Raw genomic sequence first — 21,459 nt, 5'->3', positions numbered from 1 at the left:
CTTAGCTTTAGAAATAATCAGGATGAGGATTTAGCACAACATACAAGCATGAGGTTTATACATCTCACTAGAGGCACATATATCTTCACTAGAGCCGTGAAGAACATTTTTTCCCCATGGTTTTTCTACATTCTCAGCATTATGGCTATTTATAATGATACGAGAATAGCTACCACTTGTGGAGCATGTGTTTTGTTCTAGATTCTGTACTAAGCACTTTTTTTTTTAATGATTTAAGTAAATAATTCACCCAATGTGGGGCTCAAACTCATAACTCCAAGATCAAGAGTCACACACTACTGACTCAGCCAGCCACGTGCCCTTGTATTAATAAGCACTTTTAAAAACATATTTTTGTGGGGCACCTGGGTGGCTCAGTCGGTTAAGCATCGACTTCAGCTCAGGTCACGATCTCACGGTCCGTGAGTTCGAGCCTCGCGTCGGGCTCTGTGCTGACAGCTGAGCCTGGAGCCTGCTTCGGATTCTGTGTCTCCCTCTCTCTCTGACCTTCCCCCCATTCATGCTATTTCTGTCTCAAAAATAAATAAACGTTAAAAAAATTTTTAAAAACCATGTATTTTTGCGTTTAATCTTTATGATAATTCTGTAAATTAGAAAACTAAGTCTTGGTAAGGTTAACAACTTGCCTGTAGCCATACAGCTTAGGAGTGACAGAAATGGATTTGAATCCATGTCTGAATCCATAGCATGTACATGATCTTAACTGCCCCCCCTCTTTTTTGCTCTTGCTCTCTCTCCCTCCTTCCCGTTCTCTCTCTCCCCCCACCCCCGCCACACACGTTCATACATATACACGTACAAATGGCCTTGGAATATGTATTCCGGGAGAAATGTTAAGCTATTATGAAGAATGTTTCTGGAGCGCCTGGGTGGCTCAGTCGGTTAAGTGCCCGACTTCAGCTCAGGTCATGATCTCGCCGTCTGTGAATTCGAGCCCCGCGTCCGGGCTGTGCTGACAGCTCAGAGCCTGGAGCCTGCTTCGGATTCTGTGGCTCCCTCTCTCTCTGCCCCTCCCCTGCTTGTGCTCTGTCACTGTCTCTCTCTAAAATAAACATTAAAAAAACCCAAACAAACAAGAGTATTTCCTGGTATAAACTCCTCAGTCATCAGTAAGTCTATCCTCCTTACATTCGGTATTGTTCATTAGCATTAGGAGACAGAACTTTACCACTAAGAAAAAAGTACATTGCTTTACTTCTTCTCCCATACAGAGACCTGGCTTGCATCACTATTGTTGAAAATTTCCAATAAGCTCTTGAGATCCCATCTTTAGGACCAACAGAGTGATCCCCCCCCGACTGGTACTGAGCAGGGCTCAGTGGTCCGAGGTCTGAGTTTGGCTGCCTTAAAGGCGAGGGTACCCTCTGTGCTGTTTATGAAAACAAACGAACAAACAAACAAACAAAAATCAAAAGCTCATGCTGGATTTCAGGACAATAACCCACTAATATGTTTCAAAAGCTTCCAAACAAAAATATGTGCCTCCTGAAAAAAATCCGCATGCTCCAATCTTAAGAAAGTTACTTCGGGGGAAGACTGTTGATGTTTAGACATTTTACTGTATTTAATGGAGGGATAATAAACACTTATTAACAGAGTTGCTTGGGCCCTGTGCTAAGGAGTGGTGCAGTGGAACTGTGGAAGAGCTCTTTGTAACCACATCCTCACAGATATAAGACATTACACAAGAAACCACAACCAGTTTTCGAAGACTTACTAACTTAGACAATTGGTCAGCAGCCATATTAGACATGATCCAGGTCAGGATACAAGATCTGTGCTTCATAGGTAATAAATTCAGATATGCATCTTTCAAAAGAGCACACCATTTTTAAAAAAAAATTTTTTTAACGTTATTTATTTTTGAGACAGAGAGAGACAGAGCATGAATGGGGGAGAGGCAGAGAGAGAGGGAGACACAGAATCGGAAACAGGCTCCAGGCTCCGAGCCATTAGCCCAGAGCCTGACGCGGGGCTCGAACCCACGGATCGCGAGATCGTGACCTGAGCTGAAGTCGGACGCTTAACTGACTGAGCCACCCAGGCGCCCCGAGCACACCATTTTTATTCCCCTTCTCCCAACCTTTTACCGGAAGAAAAATGAAACTTCACATAGTGAAGCTTCATTATATTGACATATGTCCCTACATCTCCTACCAACAGTGGGACCATATTCTTAGGAGATCCCTGTGACCGAAGGCTAATGCTTTAAAAAGGGGGCAACGTTTGGGACACAGGAGCCTGGGTCTTGTGTGCACAGACGTGCAGGGCAATGTGGGGTGGACCCCACTAGCATTCAGGGTGCAGCTTTACAGCTTAGGTAACCTTACAGCTTTGGAGGTGAGAGGTGGGACAGAGGGATGAAGAAATCATTGCCTTGGTTCTGATAAATGAAGCAGGGGGAGGGAGGAGGTTATAAGGACGAGTCCTTACTTAAATCTTACCTCAAGATGTGAAATCACTGTTTACACTTGGAATATAGACCGGGGATGAGATATATAAGGGTACTTTAAAGGGTCCCTCAGTAAACATTTCAAAATAAGAAATGTAATAATGCTTACCTTTTGGATGTCTTGTGCTGTTTCTGAAAAATAAAAAAGGTTTAAACATTTTTTTTTTGAGGTTTAAAAATGTAACTCATACATATGTAAACCTCCTCTTTCACAGGACTTTAAAACTTGCTAATAACGGAACCCTGAGAGGCTTTGGGGCCCTCTAGACCTAATTTTCAGAAAATGCCACTCGGTTTATCCTGGTCATATATCCTGGATTACATGTAAAACAACTCTCCATACATCTGCGTGTGAAGTATCTTTCTGAATCCCTACGAGCAACAGACCGATTCACGTTAATACGTTCCACAGCCTTCCTCCCAAATACGTATTACCTGAAATACACGCCCTAAGCCATGACAATCACTTAAACATAAGTCTATGCTGCTGCTAATTTTTAAACATTTACTGGTTTTGACTGCAAGGAACAGACAGCATTTATCACTGGGGTCACCTTGGCGCTGGGCTAAGGAGTGGTGCAGGTGGGTGTCTGCGGGGGGCGTGTACAGCCACATCCTTACAGACGTCCTTTCGGATCACCTGATGACGTGTGTATCATCTTCAAAAACTGTTTAATTACGGAAGCATATACAGGAAACAGGGATCGAACCCTCTCCACAAATCCCACCCTGTGGAAATGACCATACTTGCAGACTGATTGATGGTCCTCTTTCCTGGTCCCATACCCACTGACACCAGCCCACCGCAATACATGGTTTTGTTTTTAAAAGAAAGGTGCAAACACAGCATTGCATTTCCTGCTGAATGTATGTAGACACTCTGGTCAGTAGATAGGGAGGTACTCTATTGACAACTGCAGAATATTCCACGTACAATTTACTTAACTCTTTCCCACTGGATGGGCATTCGAGGTGCTGTCCTATTACAAAGGCTGCAAAGCACGCGTGCGCGCGCACACACACACACACACACACACACACACACACATTGATCTAGCCATACTTGTGTGAGTACGTCTATACAGGAAGTGTCCTCATGAAATTTATAAAAGTGAAAAAAAGCGGAATTGCTGAGTCCAGGGCAAACACACACTTTTAAATTTAAATGGCTTTTGCCAAATTCTGCTCCAAAAACGTTAGAGAAATTGATACACTATTCATTTTAGAGTGCCTGTTTTTCTATATCTTTTGGTGGAGTTTACCGATTTCACCCCAGCCCCCATTTATCTCCTGTAAATGTATCATTTTTCTGGGGCGCCTGGGTGGCTCAGTCGGTTGGGTGCCCGACTTCAGCTCAGGTCATGATCTCACGGTTTGTGGGTTCGGGCTCTGTGCTGACAGCTCAGAGCCTGGAGCCTGCTTCAGATTCTGTGTCCCCTTCTCTCCCTGCCCCTCCCCCACTTGTGCTCTCTGTCTCTCAAAAATAAATAAATGTAAAAAAATTTTTTAATGTACAATTTTTCCGATTACTAGCATGGATGACTATTTATATATTTTATTGGCAGTTTGTGCTTTTTCTGTGAAATGCCCAATTATGGTCTCTGCCTTTTATTTTTATTATTAAATTTTTTATAATGTTTGTTTATTTTGGGAGAGAGAGAGAGAGACAGAGCGTGAGCAGGGGAGGGGCAGAGAGAGAGGGAGACACAGAATCTAAAGCAGGTTCCAGGCTCTCAGCTGTCAGCACAGAGCCCGACCGATATGGAGCTTGAACTCACGAACCACGAGATCATGATGTGAGTTGAAGTCAAACGGTTAACTGACTGAGCCCCTCAGGCGCCTCTCTCTACCTTTTAAGAGAGTCCTTTGTCTCTTCTTTTGATATGTGGGATTTCTTTACATAATAGGTATATTAATCTTTTTATGCCGGGTTATCTATATTGCAAACATTTTAAGTCATTCGGTTTTATATTTAAAAACAGGACACTATTACTTATAGAAGTCAATCAAATGTATCAATTCATAACTCATCTGGTGTTTATTTTTTTAAATATGGTTTAACTTAGTGGACATCAACAGAAATGAAAAAAGGAAAGATATTTTAGGACTTACCACTGGTCTTCAAGACTTTATGTGATCTTGAGGAAGGTTCTAGGAGAAAAAAATAAGATCAGCATCATTTGCAAAACCAAATCAAGATTTTTTTCTTTATAAGTGCATTATTAGTTTATAGGCAAATTAACTGAGCTCTATTTTTTTTTAATCAGATACACCTGAAACCCACTGCTTAGAGACACTCGACAGCAAGACATTCACTCCGACAAAACCGGAGGATAAAATTTAAGCTGTGCAGGGGGCCCTGGGAGGCTCAGTTGGCGAAGCATCCAACTTCGGCCCTGGTCATGATCTCACGGCTCCTGAGTTCAAACCCTGCATGGGGCTCTGATCTGACAGCTCAGAGCCCGGAGCCTGCTTTGGATTCTGGGTCTCCCTCCCTCTCTGTCCCTCCCCTGCTCACGCTCTGTCTCATTCTCTCTCAAGAAAATAAAGATTAAAAAAAAAGTTTTTTTTTTAATTTAAGCTGTGCAATCAGGGGTTGCACAACAGAAAACCACCCTCCCAACAACCAGTAGAACAAATTATTTAGCTTTAACTACCACCTATAAGCGGACAGTGTTCAATTTTATATCCTTAGAGTGGACCCTCGTCCCAGGCCTCAGACCTCAAATGCTAACTGCCGATCTGACATTTCCCCAATGTGCCCATAGACCAAGCAAAACCAACATGCCTCAAACTCACCTGTCTCCCCCCATAACTGTTCCTTTATCCAATTTCTTATCTTGGTTGTCACTGACATTACCCACCCAAGTTAGGTGCCAGGACATCATTCAACATTTCTCCCGTATTCATCCATCACAGTCCTGTGGGATCCCAATAATGCCACCCCACTCCCCCCACTCCCCCTACTCCCCAGTGTCTTAATCCAGGCTCTTGTCCTCTCTCCTCCAGACCAGACAGAATGCCTACTTCAGTTTCTACATCAAACCCGAATTCCTTTTTTTATTAATTAAAAACATTTTTTAAATGTTTATTTATTTTGAGAGGGAGAGAGAGAGAGAGAGAGTGTGAGCGAGGAAGGGGCAGAGAGAGACGAAGAGAGAGAATCCCAAGCAGGCTCCGTGCCGTTAGTGCAGACCCCAGCGCAGGGCTTGATCCTGTGAACTGTGAGATCCTGACCTGAGCCGGAATCAAGAGTCAGTGCTTAACTGACTGAACCACCCAGCCGCCCCCAGAATTCTGTATTTAAAAGGTAAACATCCCATTGTTTAAAATCCTTCCGTAGCTTGCAGGATCAAGTTCACACCTTCTGTGATTAGGCCCCCTCTGCAGCCCCAGCCCCTTCTCCTTCCGGTTTACCTTGCATGCCTGTACCTCTACCCACGGCTTCATCCAGCCAGGCTGAAGAACCGGCAATAGAGGTCCGATCTAAGGTACGCTGGCTCCAGCCCCAGGGCCTTTGCACATGCTATTCCCCGTCTCATCTGTCTCCTCAGCCCCCAGACTCTATCCCAGGTCCCCTGCTCTGGGAAGCTTTCTCGCCTTCCTAGAGAGTTAATCTCTCTCTTTCCTTGGCCTCTCCCTCTACTCAACCTCCAGCACAGCTCCATTATACGGACCGGTACTTATTCACCCTTGTTGACTCCCACTGGACTACAACCTCCTCGCAAGCAGGAATCACGTGTATTATTTATTCTTGCATTCCCAGTCCTTAGCCCAGCACGGGGGTACTCAATAAATGCTGATTCAAATGAAAAAAAAAATATCTGAGGCCTAAGAGAATGCTACCTGGAGTCTGGTTCAGCAAACATGTGCTAAAGGTCTGAATGATCTGTGCATTAGGTCTGAATGATCGTTTGTATGTGTCGTTGAAAGGATACAATTTTTCCCCAGTGTAGTAAATAAGGCTTTAAGTACCTACAAGCTAGTGGTAAGAAGCTATGCAAAGAGGAATTAGTGGACTGATAGTTTTACATTCCCTGGGAAATAGAGAGACACACAGAAAAGTTTTAGAACGAAAGCCTGACAGTCCCATCTTAGGGCAGCTTCCAATGTATTCAAACTGGCCGTGAGCTCCGACACCAGAAGGGAAGTGTGTTTTTTGCCAGACTGAAAGGATCTTTCATTACTAGTCCCCCCAGATTATTAGCTTTTGAGCACTATTTACCAGATTTCCTTCTCGGCCGATATGGAGCAGAACCGTCTCTAGAACCACAAAATGCTTTAGTCTCTCCCTCGGGACTGTAACAGAAACCGGGATAGTCTGAAAAGAGAACCACATGCACCAATAAGAATGAGGTGTTCAGCGACTTCTCAGAAAATTGGTACGGCTTGTTCTGGATATCTGTGGGTTTATTCTTTTTCATCAGACATGGGATAGTCTCTCCTTCCATTAACTGGTGTTGACTATGTATCACGGGGACTTCCAGGAGTCTGTCCACAGGGACGTGTGCCTTTCTGGCACACGTGTGTGCTCTCTCTCCCTCCTCCACCCCCCCCAACACACACACACACACACACACACACACACGCACGTGCACACGTACATGCTCTCTCTGCAGCCTCCTTTTTTGCTCATTAGCAGAGAGAGCCATAGCCATTGGCTTTACCCTTTGCAGAAAGTTACTTAAAACGTGCAAGGTTGTGGTTAACCTCCTGCTGCCACTCAGGGTCCCGGGCAACGCGCTGCCCCCACAGAGGGCAGACGGTTCTGTTAAACATCACCACAGCCGAACTTGCTCACGAGGCCCCAGACAGACAGTGGCGATGAGCCACAGAAGAGACTCTGTCAAGGCAAAGCCATCTGGAGAATTCCACTGAAGCACAGTTTCCCGAGGTGTCTGTGCCTGGCGTGGAGGATGTCGGGCTACTCCTGCCCTCCGGAAGCTGGCCTCTGCTGCAGTGACTCTTAACATCTTTCTAGACACTGCGAACATTTGATGAATGCTTTGGTTCATCACTGCTGAGCAACGTCCTGCGAACATTTGATGAATGCTTTGGGTCTCTTACCAGAAAAGGGATTTTCATTTAATTTCAGAGTTTATGTCTTTCTTCCCATCTAAGGAGCACACAGGCTTCAGATTAAGAATATGGGGTCTATCGCTTCTCGGCCTTTTGGCCGAGATCAAGTGACGGATATGGGGTCTAGGGGCGCCTGGGTGGTTCAGTCGGTTAAGCGTCCCACTCTGAATTTTGGCTCAGGTCACGATCTCGTGGCTTGTGAGATCGAGACCCAGGCTGGGCTCTGCACTGACCGTGTAGAACCTGCTTGGGATTCTCTCTCTCCCTTCCCCTCTCTCCCTCCCACACACTACTCTGTCTCAAAAATAAATCAGCATTAAAACCAAGGAAAATCGGGTCTAATCCTAAAGCACTCCAGCATATTCAGGGATTATCTACACCCTGAAGCCTAAGGGTAAACAATTTTAGGACATGGCTATCGTGGAGTTAAGGCTCTTCAGAGGGTGTCTACAGTTCGAGAGGGTTCTAAGAATTGTAAAGACCACACACATTTGTCCAATGTCGGTAGCAAAGGTACATAAATGAGGTCACTTGGCCCAACGGACTGGCCTACTCTATTCCTACCCAGACAAGTCCAAAGTCAAGGTGGGGCAAATGAGGTGATTTTCCTGGGCTGGGCTGCTCTAGCCTAGCCCTGGGCCTGGAAGAAAGCCACGTAGCACCTATTAGTGGCTTGAAATAATTCTGTGTGTGCACTCACAGAATCTTAATGGTGTCCATGAACCAGCACCCAGAGGCTGAGAATGAGGAAATAGTTCTACTGAATGAAGTTTGTCATAGAGATAGGGGCTTCTTCAGACCTCTTTCTCCATCTTTCCTCCTAATTCTTTCTGTTTTAGACAGATAAACTTATTTTTTTGTTTGTTTTTTAAGTTACTTATTTTGAGAGGGAGAGAGAGAGCCCAAGCCGGGGAGGGGCAGAAAGCGAGGCAGAGAGACAGAATCTCAAGCAGGTTCCTCACGGACAGTGTAGAGCCCGACGTGGGGCTTGAAGTCACCAACCATGAGATCATGACCTGAGCCAAAATCAAGAGTCGGATGCTTAACCGACTGAGCCACCCACGCACCTCCCCTTTCGTCCTAACGTTTACATGCCCCTCCATGACTCTGCCTTCTCTTTAGAGCGTTTTTATTAAAAAAATAATAACCTTTTTCTCCCCCCAATGTTTGTTTGAGAGAGAGTGCAAGCAGGGGAGGGGTGGGGGGTGGGGACAGAGAATCCCAAGCAGGCTCTGTGGTGATAGCAGTGAGCCCGATGTGGGGCTCGAACTCCCAAACCGTGAGACTTACGACCTGAGCTGAAGTCACACGTTCAACTGACTGAGCCACTCAGGCGCCCCACCAAAAAGTCTTCAAGAGCTTTCCAATGAATAAAATGGGCAGGGGTGGGGGCGTTAGAGAAGACAGGGCAGCAGGCCCCAGCCTAGCCTTCTAGTTGGGGTCACGTCCCATCATCTCTCAGGAGCTGCCGGATATGAAATGGGGGACCTCAGCCATGTGGGGAGGAAGCTTATCTTTCTCCCTCACTAACGCCTCTTGCTTTCGCAGCAGAGTTAACCGCCAGCAGCATGGAAGGGACGTGAATCAGTATTTGTACCCGGGGAAAGATGCCTCAAAAGTAAGTTATTTCAGATGTGTTAAGTACAAGTTTTTGTTTGACCCGGTTGTCAGTCTCTGAAACCACTGATTCTCTTCTTAGTCTATTTAATCTGGGAGAGAACAAGAATCGGTAAACGGTGTTGAGCCGGGTTTTATGTGCTAGGAAAGACCTCACTTGTATTCATTTTCTGCCTGTTTTTATAAGCCTGGAAATACAATCCCATATGTGGAGCAGTGGAAATTTTCAAATGTGAGCTGCATCGGGGAAACCATTCACTGTCTCGTGGGCATGATCCTTGCAGGTAATCAACAGGTTGTCCTTCAGTGGCGTGCGGCCAGAAATGTATGTAAAACCTTGAGTTTTGGTGCAGGCGGAGGGGAGGGTAAGAGTTGACCTTGGAAGCATATGTTACATTTGCAGCTGACACAGAGATCTGGACATGGGGCCGGCCATCAGGCGACTCAGAGATAAAGCAGCGAAATCCATATACCAACGAGTCAATGCGTAAGGAAAAGATGATACCCTCTGCCAGCTCCGCTTGTGAAAACAGTGAAGAAAGAACTGTGCTTTCCTTACAACTGACATTTTTATACACTTCAAGATAGAAAAGATGATAGATACAAGTAGACAAGAAGGTTTCAAATTGTATTAAGAAAACAAAACTTACGAATGGCATCCATTTCAAGTATTGCTTGCTTGGCCTGTAAGAAAAAGAAAGTGCATCTATAACTACAATTACTCTTTGCTTTTTCTTTAAACTACCTATCGCTATCGTGAGACAGGTCTTATCCCACCGGAATAAGGGATTTTTGAAAAAGCTTTAAAAAACTCCTTATTTCTTTTAGGCATTAACACACAGTTCAAGGGCTTCGAACAGATGAGTGCCTCCTGTGGATCGCACGTGCTGCACGATCAGCACAGCTAAGCTTACAGCCTCCATCTGGAAGGAAGGAAGGAAGGAAGGAAGGAAGGCAGGCAGAGAGAGAGGAGAGAGAGAGGATAGAAGGAAGGAGAGAAGGGAAGACAGAGAGGAATGAAGGAAGGAAGGAAGGAGAGAAGAAGGGGGGGAGAAGAAGGGGGGGAGAGAGAGAAAAGGAGAGGTGGGAAGGAGGAAGTGGGGGGAGCCTTTCACTAAGGTTTCTAAAACCTGGCATCTGGCGGTCAGCCCATTATAAAATGTAGATCCCGGCTATTCAAGCCTGATCTACTGAACCAAAGGCTCAAGGGATAGGGGTCTAGGATCCATACCTCCAGCCTTCTCCAAATCACGGGGGCCTTATAACTGTTCTGAATTGTTGCAAAAAAGATTGCTGGGAGTTTCCAGTTTTCCTCTGTCCAAATGCTCTGTGATTATCCTTAGCTACCTCTCTTGGCTCTCTCTGGCACTGTAACTCGTCTCTCCTGTGCCCTAGAGTCTCCCAGGCAGGGGGAAGGGCCCTGAGGACACGGTTTGTGACAAGGCTCTCGTGCTTTCCTAGCTGGAGGTGTTTCCTTAGCCACAAATGGCAAGACGGGACCTACCTTTCAGAGTTGCTACTAGGCTCAACTGATAGGCACGCAGCGAAGTCACCGCCCACCCGCCAAGAGATTGGGCCAGATAAACCTTGACCGGGGCTTCCTTCACACATCTTTCTCCCCACCTCAACGCTCACAGCTTTACTGCTTTGAGGCTTCTGGCCATTGTCCCTGTTGCCAATGTGGTTAATGTTTAGGGAGATATAAAGAGATGGTTAATGGGGCGCCTGGGTGGCGCAGTCGGTTAAGCGTCCGACTTCGGCTCAGGTCACGATCTCACGGTCCGTGAGTTCCAGCCCCGCGTCGGGCTCTGGGCTGATGGCTCGGAGCCTGGAGCCTGCTTCCGATTCTGTGTCTCCCTCTCTCTCTGCCCCTCCCCCGTTCATGCTCTGTCTCTCTCTGTCTCAAAAATAAATAAACGTTGAAAAAAAAAAAAAAGATGGTTAATGACCCTGACATGAGTCATTTTGCCTGAGGATTCAAAGAGGGAAAAAAAATTAGTCTAGGTAGAACTCCTCTCACGTCATTTTCATTTTTCAGGGGTCGTGTAACGTAACTGACGGACATCAGACTAAAAATCACCTTAAAAATAATTTTTCTTGTATTTTGCCACAATCCGTGATAGCACAGTGAAAACATTTGGGCGAACTGGTAATGTTTAGGGGCTCAGTCGGTTAAGCGTCTGACTCTTGATTTTGGCTCAGGTCACGATCTCATGGTTTCTGAGTTCAAGCCCCACACTGGGCTCTGTGCTGACAGTGCGGAGGCCTGCCTGGGATTCCGTCTCTCTCTGCCCCTCCCCTGCTCACACTTATGTGTTCTCTCTCTCTCTCTCAAAATAAATACAACAAACTTAAAAAAATAAAAATAAATGGTAATATCTAGTTTAAAAAAAAGAGGGAGGTGAAGGGGTGCCCGAGTGGCTCAGTTGTTTAAGCGTCTGACTCTTTTTTTCAGTTCAGGTCGTGATCTTACAGTTCGTGGGATCGAGCCCCACATCAGGCTCTGTGCTGATGGTGTGGAGCCTGCTTGAGATTCTCTCCCTCCCTCTCTCTCTGGCCCTCCCTGCTCATGCTCCCTCTCTCTCCCCCAAAAATAAAGTTAAAAAAATAAACAAATAGGGGCGCCTGGGTGGCGCAGTCGGTTAGGCGTCCGACTTCAGCCAGGTCACGATCTCGCGGTCCGGGAGTTCGAGCCCCACGTCAGGCTCTGGGCTGATGGCTCAGAGCCTGGAGCCTGTTTCCGATTCTGTGTCTCCCTCTCTCTCTGCCCCTCCCCCGTTCATGCTCTGTCTCTCTCTGTCCCAAAAATAAATAAACGTTGAAAAAAAAAATTTAAAAAAAAAAATAAATAAACAAATAGAGGAGGAGGAAGGTTTAAAAAAAAAAAGGCTTGTTGAAGCCACCCTAAGTCTGAGATAACAAATGCATACATTTTGTAACACTGATATTTTTATCATATATTCGGAGTTTGCAATGACTAGTTGGAATTAATTTCAAACGCCAATGTGAGCTCAGTTTCTGTGAAGTGCCCTTAAAGGACCAGGTGATTATATAAGCTGCAAAAGCCTCTACCTTTCTGTCTTTATTCTCAATCAGGACGAGAGTGAGTTTATACACTACGTATATGAATAAACACAACGGCTATTTCCAAGAAGCTTCCTGGTATCTATAAACTCGACTTGACGAACTCGGTATTTATTTTTCCTGTCTTGACATTTCATTTCAGGAAAGTACAATTCCCACATCTTCCTCTAGGAGTCAGCCAGGGACCATCGCCGAATTAAAGGAACTCAAGGAAGCTGGGAGGAGCCACAAACACGAATTTCCATCAGCTTGTGGTAACACTGTTAGACGGCTGTGATGCATTTTTTGATGTTCACAAAAATTCCTCATTATCCATTTCTTTTACCTAAGAGGAATACACAGATTTTGAAAGCTTTAGAGAAAAAAAAATAAGAAGAAAAAGCCTTGAAGAAAGAAGTGGAGAGTTTAGCTTAATAATAATCCTGCTTCAATAAAGTAGAAAATTATTATCACATTATAGGGGATGAAGTCTATTAAATAAGTGAATTTTCGTTGCCATTGGGGGCAGTATGGTTAAGGCTTGCCCTCTGCAGCCAGCCAGACCTGTGTCTGACTCAGGCTCACTCATGCACTCGCCACATAAACTTGGGCAGTTCACTTAACGTCCCTGATCTTCTGCTTTTATTTCTCCATAATGGGGTGAGTAAGATCTTTCGCGTCAGGTGGTTTGCTGAGGCCGAACTAAAGACACAAAGCAGTTAGCACACTGTACGTGTGTTCTAGAAGTTGTGGCGGAACAAGTGACGCTTCGATTGTAAAAGGGTCAGGGTCAGGGTCAGGGTCAGGGTCAGGAATTTGGGTACAGAGATGCACCTGCCTTGTGACTGTATTCATCATTTTAACGCACAAAGGGAAACCCCCCTGGAACCCACACATCTTGGTATGTCAGCCAGTCTTGCTTTGTAACGGCCTTTCAGAATCCTCCGGGAGTTCTGATTTTCCCAGTTCTCCGGTGAACCAGAGGCGGGGCATGTCAAAGACACTGGGTCATTGCTCAGAAGGGCATTCCGAGGCACAGGGCCAGCAACCCACTAGCCAACCACGAAGAAAACGCCATCACCTCTCTGCATGAGCTGTACCTTCCAGCTCTCGACACCCCGATGAAATGAGACTCACGCTTAACTCAAAGCACACACCTTTGCACACTCACTTCCTGGGCACAAGAGCATTGCTGACAGCCCCTGAGAACGAGCTTCGAGTGCTTTGCAAAATACCCAGAGTGAAATGGACTCTCTTTTCTCCGCAATGTTCATGTTTCTTATTTCCCCCTAGTTCTAACCCCATGGCCGTCATCCCGCTTTCTGTTCCACGTCACTCCCGCCCCGCCCAGCAAGGACCATGTCACCATCCGTTGTCACCGCTGACAATGTATTCTCCACCCTTACCTCACGCCACTTTTTCTCTGACAACCTTTTCCTCCACTCCAGAACAGCGACACACAATCAGAAGCGGCCCCAGGACCTTAGCAGCACCGAGAACTGCTTTGCTTCTAAGGCAGGGGCTCTACAAGTCTCTACTTCAGCTACAGACCTCCGTATTTCCACCTGCCCACCTTTGGCTGCTGTTGTGCCGGTTCCTGGACTCTACAGCCAGCAGTCCTTCAAGCCTATGCCCAGTCTCCTGGGTGCCCTCCCTCTCCGCTCAGCCCGGAAATCACGCTCGGTCACCGCACCCATGTGCTGATTAGCACCCACCTTCCCCTGTACTGGTTCTGCTGACCTTCACCGTGGGGAACCCACCTGCGCTATGGTTCCTCAACACTTGTTTCCAAATTGCTGAGCAGATTTTTAAATGACCTCACCGCACTGATCCACGGTGACCCCCTTCATTGGGTCTTGGATGCACCCATCCCTGTAGTTATCCCTCCCCGCGGGACCACTTTCTTTAGCAAGTGTTCTGAGCCTTTCCACTTTCCCTCAGGGGCCCAAACCCCCCTGGGCACCCCCAGCCCCCCCCCAGCCAACCGATGACATCATCGCCAACCCCAGGAAAATCCAACTCTCCTATCTTCACTCAAGTCTGTCTCAAAGGTTCTCTCATTTGTCTTCTTTCTCCCCAAGACCAACCTCGCACCCAGCGCTCCTGAGCCCCCGCTCCCCAAAATGGCTCCCAAAGAGCATTCCTCCGCTCATTTTTCTGCTCTCCTTCCCTTTCTCCTTCCCTCCGCCGATAGTCACGTCCACGGCGTGCTTCACCTGCACCAAGTGTCTCACTCCTCAAACCACCGCCTGGTAACTGTTCTGAACTGTGTTCAAGAAGTCTGTACCCGGTCTGCCTCTTCTCATTTCCGCCTCTTTCCACCACGCACTGCACTCTCTCCTTTATCTCTCGGTTGCCAACCCGTGTATCCCCTCTTCTGTTGGAGGCTGCCTCGCCCCCTGCAGCCTTGCAGACGGCTGCCCCCTCACGCTCTCTAAGATCCTTTTCCTCCTCTGTCAGCACAGCTTTCTCCTTGGGTTTTCTTAGGGCCTCCCACCTAACCCCTCTTGGTGGTGCTCTAGGTCCCCACCCGCTGGTAGATCACTTAGATGTTGGGATTCCCAGGGCTTCTTTCCTTCACAGGCTTTCATGGGCCATCCTCTACAAAGCTCGGGGCCTCAGTCGCTGTCTGTGTCAAGAGAGCCTCCAGGCCCGCAGCTTCCAAGACCTGAATTTCCACCTGGGGCCCACCCGCCTCCTCGCACGCACGCACTTGTGAGAGCTTCTCCTCACTCCCATCCAACTGGTTCCTCTCCTTATCTCAGAACTCCACACCGTCCTCTGGGCTCAACCCCTGACTCATGCTTGACTCCCATCTCTCTCTTTCCTCATGCGCTTAGTGGGTGACAGACCATTGCTCAACCTCTCTGAGAGCTTTCGCACCGGCTCCCCCCCCCGCCGCGGCCCCCCGTTGCCGTGGCTCCCCCGAAGGGCCCCTCGTCTCTTTGCTAGACTACTGTGGCGGCTTGCTCATTCTTCCTCCGCCTCCAGTGTCACTTCGTCAACTCGTGTGTCACACGGTTTCTAAAGTCACACTTTCAGAACACAGGGGCCACCCTGCCAGCCCTTCCTCCGAGGCCTCCGGTGGTTTCCCACCGCCGATGCACTCGGACTTCTTAGGCCTTCAAGACCTTCAGAGCCCAGCGGACTGCCTTCCGCTTGCCCGGCCTCACCTCCTACTCCATCTCCTGAGGATTCAGCCCTTCCGCCAAGGCACGGTCTGTGAGCTGTGAACATGATGCCCCCATTCACGAGGAAGGCACTTCCTTCCTTTCCTTATTCAACTGTAATTGAACACATTATCCTTCTACAACACTTGGTTCATACCTCTGTTAATTCTTCCTGTTTAGCAAACAGTTCGTTGTGTGTATAGCTACCTCCCTCATCTACAAACTCCCTCACAGCTGAGTCTGTATTTTCTTTCCCTTAGCATTCCCACAGAACCTCAGCTAGCTCTATTCACAATAGCTGCTTAGTATAGCTTTGAATACTTCTCATAACTGTACTCTACTATTTCTCTAGAAATCTTCTTGTAGCCTCTTCCTTATTTTTTTTCCTTCCTCAAGCCCCAAAACAAAATATAACCACCACAATAAAAAAAAAAAAACCCTTCCACAATCTCCCTATATGTGAATCTTTTTTAAAAAGGTTTATTTATCTTATTTTTGAGAGGGAGAGAGTCAGAGCATGAGCGAGGGAGGGGCAGAGAGAGAGGGAGATACAGAATCCAAACCAGGCTCCAGACTCTGAGCTGCCAGCACAGAGCCCAACGTGGGGCTTGAACCCACAAACCATGAGATCGTGACCTCGGCCAAAGTCAGATGCTTAACCGACTGAGCCACCCCGGTGGCCCTGTGAATCTTTTTAACATACATGGCTAATTTAGTTGATCCCATAAATATCCTATCTCCCAATTTTCTTTATTTTAGAGTTGAACATTTATTGCCATCAGGCTGCCTTCTAGGACTTGGATGACCTTACATTTTATTGTCTGTGGACCTCGGCATCTTACCTTAGCTGGGATTTTTGCCGCATGGTTCTCCAGGATCAGTCTCTTCAGGTGCAGAACCCACAGGCGCTTGTCTTGCTGGGATTTGGCCTAGCGGAAGGAAATGCGCACGGTCAGACGACTCACGTCTCCACCACGAACGAGATTCAGACACTCCCATAACCAACCCTCTGACGAGACGGGAAACACACCGTGTGGCCAGAAGGCTCTGGAAGGGCCGGCTGGCCCACGGCGCCCATCGTTTACAAGAGCGAGCCCTGCAGGGAGGGGAGGCCTCTGCTGTTACCTGAACCGTGTGCTGCAGCTTGGGGTTCTTATAGTGGAAGACACTGAAGCTGAGAGGCTCCTTTGGTATCACTTCCACGAGCATGAGGTTGCCGCACTGAGCAGGAGAGCAGAGAGAGGGTGAGGTGCACTTGGAGGAGAATGGGACGAGCGGCCGAAGCCCTTGCCCATGGCCAACATTCAGACCTACCAGGATATGCGCTTTGTACGTAAACGTGTCGTCTCTCTTCTTTGTGATCAGAAGCAGCTTGTCAAAGAGGAAGAGCGTCCGCTCATTCTTGGCCCGCTGGATGCGAAAGGTCCCTTCGAGCACCAGTTCCCCATAGCTGGTCAGGTCTGGCCCCTTCCAGTTAGTGAGCAGACTCTGTATCTCCTGAAAAAGTGACCATTCTGTGTGATCAAACAAGAGATGGGAAGCCATGGAAGAGAGGGAAAGGTCTCCCATTTGCTGAATCTCAAGAGTGGTGCCTGAATATTCTATGACAGGGCCTAATGGGTCTATTTGGTATCCAATGGTGTCTAATGATCCGTGACCCAAATCCACATTTAAAAAAAGATTTTTTTTTCAATGTTTATTTTTGAGAGACAGAAATAGAACATGAGTGAGGGAGGGGCAGAGGGAGAGGGAGACACAGAATCGGAAGCAGGCTCCAGGCTCCGAGCTGGCAGCACAGAGCCCGACGCAGGGGTTGAACCCACGAATCAGGAGATGGCGACCTGAGCGAAAGTCGGAAGCTTAACCGACTGAGCCACTCAGGTGCCCTGACCTATATCCACATTTATGGGGGTTGTCACATAAGGGCTAACAGAAATGAATCGAGTTGTTAGTTGATCAGTTGCCAATTACTTATTTCCGCTCCTTGATAATCCCTCTCCTGTGGCTGATGACAGCAGTTATGCCTCTCAAAAGCTAGGTAAAGAGGCGACTGGCATGTGACCTTCTCAGAGAGCCATCCTTTCCTTGACTTTCTCACCCACATTCTCTGCAGAAAACCTTCAGAGCTATTGCTGTGGAAACCTTTTTCCAGAAACTGAAATGCATACTACATATAAGTAACTCGAAACTAAAGCCTGTGACAAATCACGTAAGAGACATCTTAGAGATTTCCTGATGTTAATCCCATTTATTTGGGGAAAGGAAATTAATTTCATTACCACTATGTTTTTAATGGTGCTCGCTAAATATAAATTGAGAGCATGACCCTGAGGTATCTTTGGGATTTTATTGTGCACCCATACCAATGTTCTTTAAGAAAGCTGATTTTTTATTGTTTTGAAAAATGAACATATTCACAAAGAGCATTTAATTAAGCGGCCCCCATACAGGACAACCCAAATGTCCATGGGTTGAAAGTGGAAATGGATGGTAATGGAGATAAAAGTCTGAGCCTGAGCCTGATTTAGCAATGTCTGCAGAACGCCAAACAGATTTATAAGGTCTAAAAAAACAGTCATTTAGCCATTTCCGAATATGCAATAGACATTAAGTCCACAAAACATCTGGATGATGAACTATTAAACCTTTTCTTACTGTTACAAAAAAAAAGACATGACCTGAAAGATTAGAATGTTGCCTTCCCTTGATTTTTGATAGTCTATTGCATCACATCATACTCTGGCTGCCTATAGATGCATCTTACAGTTTTGCTTAAATTTATGGGCTGAATAATGTATCTTTTTTCCTGAGTTTCCACAGATACTCTACACAGCATGGCGTCACTTTGGGCTTTTATGTCTCACTCCAGGAACACAAAGGAGCCTGCCACCAGCCTCTAGACCAACATAAACATTTTTTTTTAAGTTTATTTATTTATTTATTTATTTATTTATTTATTTATTTTTATTTTTTTTATTTTTTTCAACGTTTATTCACTTTTGGGACAGAGAGAGACAGAGCATGAACGGGGGAGGGGCAGAGAGAGAGGGAGACACAGAATCGGAAGCAGGCTCCAGGCTCTGAGCCATCAGCCCAGAGCCCGATGCGGGGCTCGAACTCACGGACCGCGAGATCGTGACCTGGCTGAAGTCGGACGCTTAACCGACTGCGCCACCCAGGCGCCCCTAAGTTTATTTATTTTTTTGAGAGAGCGAGCGAGCAGGGGAGAGGCAGAGACAGAGGGAGAGAGAGAGAATCCCAAGCAGACTCTACACTCTCAGTGCAAAGCCTGATGGGAGCTTGAACTCACAAACCGTGAGATCATGACCTGAGCTGAAATCAAGAGTTGGATGCTTAACTGACTGAGCCTCCCAGGTGCCCCTAACCTTTTTTTTTCTTTCATGTTTATTTATTTTGAGAGAGAGCAAGAGGGATGGAGAGAGAGAAACAGAGAGAGAGAGAGAGAAAGAACGAATGGGGGAGGGGCAGAGAGAGGCAGAGAGAAAGAATCCCACGCAGGCTCTGCATTGTCAGCGCAGAGCCCAATGAGAGCTCGAACTCACAAACTGCGAGATCATGACCTGAACTGAAATCAACAGTTGGGCACTTAACCAACTGAGCCACCCAGGCACCCCAACCTTTTATTTTTAAAAAGTGCATTTTTTTTATGTGCCTGGGACACGATCCCTGGCTTAGCATTTATCAAAAGTTCCCACAGATTTAGGGTCCAAAATGCTGGTGCTGGAAGGGGTCTTCGCAAACCCCTGGTCTGTCTTATTTTAGAAAGGAGGAAACTAACACACAGTAGACAGCCTCCTCCCGAGTAGAACACTGCAAAGGACCTGCTTCCAGACTTAGCTCTCCTTTGTCTGGGTCCTGGCCCCATCACCACCCATGGACCACCTCACAATTCTGCATTAACTAGTGAGAGCGGAAAAGAGGCTGAAAAACCCTTTCAACAGCTCGGAAGAAAGTTGCTTCCAGCAAGAATTACTTCTTTGTCATTAACATAAGGTAAGGAAGGGCTTGGGAGACTCCAATTTTTTATTTAAAAAAATTTTTTTTTAATGTTTTTATTTATTTTTTAGACAGAGAGAGACAGAGCATGAACAGGGGAAGGGCAGAGAGAGAGGGAGACACAGAATCCGAAGCAGGCTCCAGGCTCTGAGCTGTCAGCACAGAGCCTGACGCAGGGCTCAAACTCACAAACCGTGAGATCATGACCTGAGCTGAAGTCGGATGCTTAACCGACTGAGCCACCCAGGCGCCCAAGGGAGACTCCAATTTTTAACTTGGGTTACTGAAGGGGTTCCAAGCAAACTATTAGTTTAAAAGTTATAAAGTAACTTCTTGTAAACACCGCGGTAAACAGCGATCAGTATTAGCCATGTCCCGATCTTTCTTCAGATGTGATGAAGGCCACGGGTGACATCCAACGCTTGAGCAGCCTTAATACCTGATGTGGAAAGTGATAAGAAGTCAGCGTGCCAGCGGGGCTGCCGTTTCGAGGGTTTACCTGTAGCCGGACCGCGTGTTCGTGTTTCCTCTTCATGTCATTGATGTGCCAGGCCACTCGCTGCATCGTGTCAATGGCATCAAGCACCACATCATAGCCTTCTGTGTCCTTGTCAAGGTGATTTTCTATTTCCTTGGGGGGGAAAAAAAGGAGCCGGTCATTTTCATTATTTTTCTCCCATCGCCAATGAAACATAGTACCTCTATCACGCGTTCCTCATATATTATTTTTGCCTATTTGTTTACACACGAGCAGCGTGCCTTAAGAGTTTGAGATAACTTACCAGAAATATCTACAACAAAGTGGTGAGATAGGGACGAAGACGGGGCTAGGAAAACCAGCAATAGAGTAGAATTTCATGACGAGGAGGATAAAACAAAATATGATAGAGTCCGTTAAGTCTCTTAGAGATGTTACAGTAGATACAAGAGTTGATATTATAGTTGGAGACTGCCGAGTTTCCTGGTAGCCAATGTAATATAAGAAAAAAGACAACAGGGGTGCCTGGGTAGCTCGGTCCGTTCAGCGGCTCACTCTTGATTTTGGCTCTGGTCATGATCTCATGGTTCATGAGGTCTGGCCCCATGCCGGGCTCTGTGCTGGCGGTAAGGAGCCTGCTTGGGATTCTCTCTCCCTCTCTCTCTCTGCCCCTCCCCTGCTTGTGTGTGAGCACACACACACACACACTCTCTCTCTCTCAAAATAAATAAACATTAAAAAATGTTTAAAAAAGAAAACATACCTTTTTTTTTCTCCCAGGGGAAATAAAATGTCTCAAGCAGGATTTCATATGTAACAGAGTCAAACACAGAGCGGCCATTATCTTTAAAAGTACCTCTACAGCAAGGGCCTTTTCATGTAGTCAAGGCTTTAAAGCCCAAATGAAGTTCATAAGCACTTAGCACTGAGTTTCGCAATCCCAGGGGCACAAAAGGGCCATGAGCTCTGCTCCAATTCTTTCCAGCACATAAGACATATGTCCCTAGCCTTCTCAAGAGTCTAAGGACAGGGACTATTGTATCATTTATTTAATCTTTTATCTACTCAATAGTAACTACGGAAGAGCTGGTATTAAGTTGGTATTAATAAGAGCATGCTTATTAAGTTGAAGCTCTATCTTTTTACAATGACAACAGTAACCTATATACATACATAAAACAGTAGGAAGATATTATAATTAATTAGATCATTTCTAGGGCATCTATGATATGCATGAACATTAAGTCCAAGGTTGGAGATCGAATCTTATGGTATAACTTATGAAAGTTAGTTCCATTATTTTATAGTCCTACCTCATAAATCTCTGTTTACTTTTACTAAATACTCAAGTTTTCCACCTAGCTAAAAACTGGGAAAGAATTCACATTTTATTTCTACACTTAAACTCAGCTGTTGGAAAGGTCCTATGAAACCATACCACTAAAGTAACAACTCCCAGGTAAGCTTCAGATCAACAGCAAATTAACAAAAAATAATAATTTCTGGGGCACCTGGGTGGCTCAGGTGGTTAAGCGTCTGACTCTTGATTTTGGCTCAGGTCA

General features: G+C 46.3%; 1 protein-coding gene across 3 annotated transcripts in view; it reads right to left on the bottom strand.

Moving 5' to 3' along the window:
* PLEKHG1 (pleckstrin homology and RhoGEF domain containing G1) overlaps positions 1-21,459 on the bottom strand; it is a 181,115-nt gene that overhangs the window by 13,557 nt on the left and 146,099 nt on the right. For all 3 annotated transcript variants that reach the window (XM_043592611.1, XM_043592609.1, XM_043592610.1), the window contains exons 7-14: positions 19,919-20,050; positions 16,717-16,899; positions 16,528-16,623; positions 16,245-16,331; positions 9,820-9,853; positions 6,699-6,794; positions 4,586-4,624; positions 2,583-2,605 (exon numbers count right to left, since the gene is read on the bottom strand). In XM_043592611.1, the coding sequence (XP_043448546.1) occupies positions 2,583-2,605; positions 4,586-4,624; positions 6,699-6,794; positions 9,820-9,853; positions 16,245-16,331; positions 16,528-16,623; positions 16,717-16,899; positions 19,919-20,050 (690 nt within the window). The remainder of the gene's footprint in view (positions 1-2,582; positions 2,606-4,585; positions 4,625-6,698; positions 6,795-9,819; positions 9,854-16,244; positions 16,332-16,527; positions 16,624-16,716; positions 16,900-19,918; positions 20,051-21,459) is intronic.

This window comes from Prionailurus bengalensis, chromosome B2 (assembly GCF_016509475.1).
Source record: "Prionailurus bengalensis isolate Pbe53 chromosome B2, Fcat_Pben_1.1_paternal_pri, whole genome shotgun sequence".
NCBI classification, from domain to species: domain Eukaryota; kingdom Metazoa; phylum Chordata; class Mammalia; order Carnivora; family Felidae; genus Prionailurus; species Prionailurus bengalensis.
The sequence above is the reverse complement of the archived record's forward strand: the minus strand, read 5'-3'. Positions and strand labels throughout refer to the sequence as shown.